At 50.3% G+C, this 3,209-nt stretch overlaps 1 protein-coding gene across 2 annotated transcripts in view; it reads right to left on the reverse strand.

The window, feature by feature from the left end:
• Med23 (mediator complex subunit 23) overlaps window positions 1-595 on the reverse strand; it is a 44,937-nt gene extending 44,342 nt beyond the window's left edge. For both annotated transcript variants that reach the window (XM_010639123.3, XM_010639121.3), the window contains exon 1: window positions 35-595. In XM_010639123.3, the coding sequence (XP_010637425.1) occupies window positions 35-453 (419 nt within the window). In that variant the 5' untranslated portion in view covers window positions 454-595. The remainder of the gene's footprint in view (window positions 1-34) is intronic.
• Window positions 596-3,209: the final 2,614 nt, after the last annotated feature.

The following is a 3,209-nucleotide window of genomic DNA, read 5'->3' on the forward strand; positions in this document are numbered from 1 at the left end:
CCGTCCCCGCGTCTCCCGCGCCCTCCCGCCCGGGCTGTCGGCGGCCGCACTCACCACCACCTCCTCGAAAATGCTCTGGAGCTGCGTCTCCATCTGTACCATGGCCCCAGTCTTCCGCGGTGCTGGGACCGGAGCAAGTCGGGCCCAGCGCCTGGAAGAACCGGCAGAAAGGAAGAGACGCCGCCTTCCCCACACAGCCCGGAAAACAAACACCGGAAGCCGACGGAAACCGGGAAGGGTTCGTGCGCGCCCTTTACGACGCCCCCCGCAAACTAGCGTCTCTGCCTGATGGTTCCAGCTGGGGAAGCACGGTCCGCAAACTGGGCGAAAGCTCCCCAAGCGGACCTGCGAAGCCAAGACACTCGCGGTCCCAGCGACTGCCGGGGGCCACCTCCTGGCTGGAGTGGGAATTGATTCATGTTTGGGTTCCCTTGGAGCCCAAGGCTGGCCCATCGCAAGCGCGGTATGCCAGTGCCCCTACCCGGGACGCATAATCAGCCGGCTTTCCGGCAGTACTGGAAAACAATAAGTAAAACGGAACACAGGCATCATTATTGATTCTTAATTAGAATCATTGGCTGGGCATGATGGCGCATGCCTGTGATCCCACCACTCAGGAGGCTGAGGCAGGAGGACCACCGCGAGTTTGAAGCCAGTCTGGGCTACATAGAGAGTGCAAGAACAGCCTGAACTACACAGTGAGACCCTGTCTCAAAAGAAAGAAATCCATATCACCCTGGAAAGTTTCTGATGCCCCACTTCGTAGCCAATAAGCCAACATCTCCTCTATGAGATACATGCTACTTTTGTGCGCATTAATTAGTTGTTCTTGATGTTTATAGGACGGAACTGTAAGTTTTTGCGCATCAAGTAGTATGCAATTTCTCATAGGGTTTTTCATGTGCAAAAGTTCTAACACATTCTGTATAAAAGTTTTTCATTGTGGTAAATGGTTTTCCTCCAGACTTGTTTTCTCAGTTTTTAGAGGCATCCTTGATCAGCAGAAATTTTCAGTCTTTTTTTAATGTCCAGTTAATCATTTTAAAAATGTTATGGCTCTTGTTTTACTAGCCTAAGAAATCTTGCACTACTCTAAGGTTGTGATGCTCTCTTTCAGTGTTTTCTTCCAGGAACTTGAGATTTTGGCTTTGATGTTTAACAGGACCACAATCCATTTGAATGTTTTGTTTTGTTTTGTTTTGAGACAGAGTCTCACTGTGTACTTCAGGCTGCTCTTGCACCCCCAGCCTGGCCTCAAACTTGAAGTGATCCTCTTGCCTCGGCCTCCTGAGTACTGGAATTACAGGCACGTGCCACCACTCCTGGCTTTCATGTTTATTTTTTCAAACTAGCCAAAATAGGCGATCCTGTCATTTATATTTCCATATAAATTTTAGAATTGACACGTTAAAAAATACTGCGGTGTTCTGGAATTGAATTTTTAAAATGAACTATGGAGGTAACTGATATTTAAACAATATTGAATTTTCAGCTATTACCGGGTAGGTCGTTTCACTTATTTAGGTCTTTTTTCAACAGCATTTTATTTTCTGAGTACAGGTCTCACTAGCATGAATAGGTTCCTTAGATTTATTTGCACATATTTTATGCTTTTTTCCGTGCTATTTCAAATAGCATTTTTAGGGCCGGGGATTTAGCTCAATGGTTCTGGCACCTGCCTTGCAAGCATAAGGACCTGAGTTTGATCCCTGGGACCAAAAAAAAGAAGTTCAAATAGCATTTTGAAATTCTATTTTGCGATGTTTTTTCCTCGCATTTGGAAACAGAATTGACTTTTGCATATTAACTCTAACTGGCACCTTGATAAATTCACTTTTTTCCCATTGAGTTTATCGACACATTTAAGCAAACAGTACAGTGATAAGTTCACTTTTGAGTGCCCCACAGAGTGTTGTAGATTCTTTAGAACCTCTGTGCATGGTCACGCCATCTGCAAAGGAGACGGATACTTCTTTCTTTGTCCACCTGGTTTGTTTTGTTTGTTGTTTGTTGTTTGAGACAGGGTCTCACTGTGTAGTCCAGTGTGGCCTTGAACTCACTGTGCAGCCCCAGGCTGGCCTCTGACTTACAGAGATCCTCCTTCCTCAGCCTGCTGAATTCTAGGATTACAGCTGTGTGCCACCTTGTCTGGCCTGTATTTTATTTCTGTCTCATGTTTCCTTGCACCCACTTGGACCTTCAGCAGTACAGTGTTGAAGCTGAGCAGGAGAGGTGAGAATCCACTCGGGCCTTGTGTCTGAGCTAAGGGGAAACAGCTTTTTGTGATGAAGTGTGATGCTCACCGTGGGCTCTCCGTTTTGACTTCTATCACCGCGTGGATGTTGTCAGCAGGCCGGAAGTGCTCCCGAATGCGGGGAGTACAGGTGTGTGCCACCATGCCGGGCCGGAGTTGGTCATTTGGAGCTCACCTCTCCATCACAAGACATCCTTTCTCCACTCTGGCGCTAAGGATTTCCAGCTCTGGTTCCACAAAAAGCCCGAGGCGGCCAGGTGCGTCCCGGGGCGCCGAGCTGGGGACCCCACGCATGGATGGAACGTGGCGGGGCGGAGTCACCGAGAGGGGCTGCGGCTGTGTGCGGATGGAGGCGGCTTCGTGCCACGTTTCCTCTCTGCATTCGCCCCGATAATTACTGCTGCGTTCCCCTCCTCGCTCAGCGGCCCGCCGAAACCGCCACCCTGCCAGGCGGACGCGGGGCGAGGCTCCCTTCGCTGTAGGTTTTGGAGCAAGAGCTTGCTAGGAGCACACCCCTACTTCCTTCGTGCACTCTGCTGTCCTTGGAAAAGGCCAGTTTTCTTTCATTCAAAAATGACCAAAACGCTTAAAGAGAAATAAGCATATGTACAGCTGGTGTGGGGGCGCACCCCTGTGATCTCAGCACTCGGGGAGGCTGAGGCAGGAGAATCGCTGCGAGTTTGGGGTCAGCCTGGGAAACATTGTGAGACCCTGTCTCAGAACAGAGAAAGACAATGCGAGAGAGACAGCGAACTATGTAAAAGCAACAAGATGAACATTTGAGCGCCTTCACTGGGTTAGGAAACCGGGCTGCTGCTGCAAGACGGCTCCTTCAGGCTTCCGGTGAGCTCTGGCTCAGGAAGCTTTGCGGCACCTCCCACCCTGCAGTCCGCTGCGCAGAGCACCCAGGGGCCCGCCGGCCCGATCCCCCTTGCAGCGCCGCCTCTGCTCCGGG

Source organism: Fukomys damarensis, unplaced genomic scaffold (assembly GCF_012274545.1).
Source record: "Fukomys damarensis isolate Sample0158 unplaced genomic scaffold, DMR_v1.0_HiC HiC_scaffold_14, whole genome shotgun sequence".
NCBI classification, from domain to species: Eukaryota; Metazoa; Chordata; class Mammalia; order Rodentia; family Bathyergidae; genus Fukomys; species Fukomys damarensis.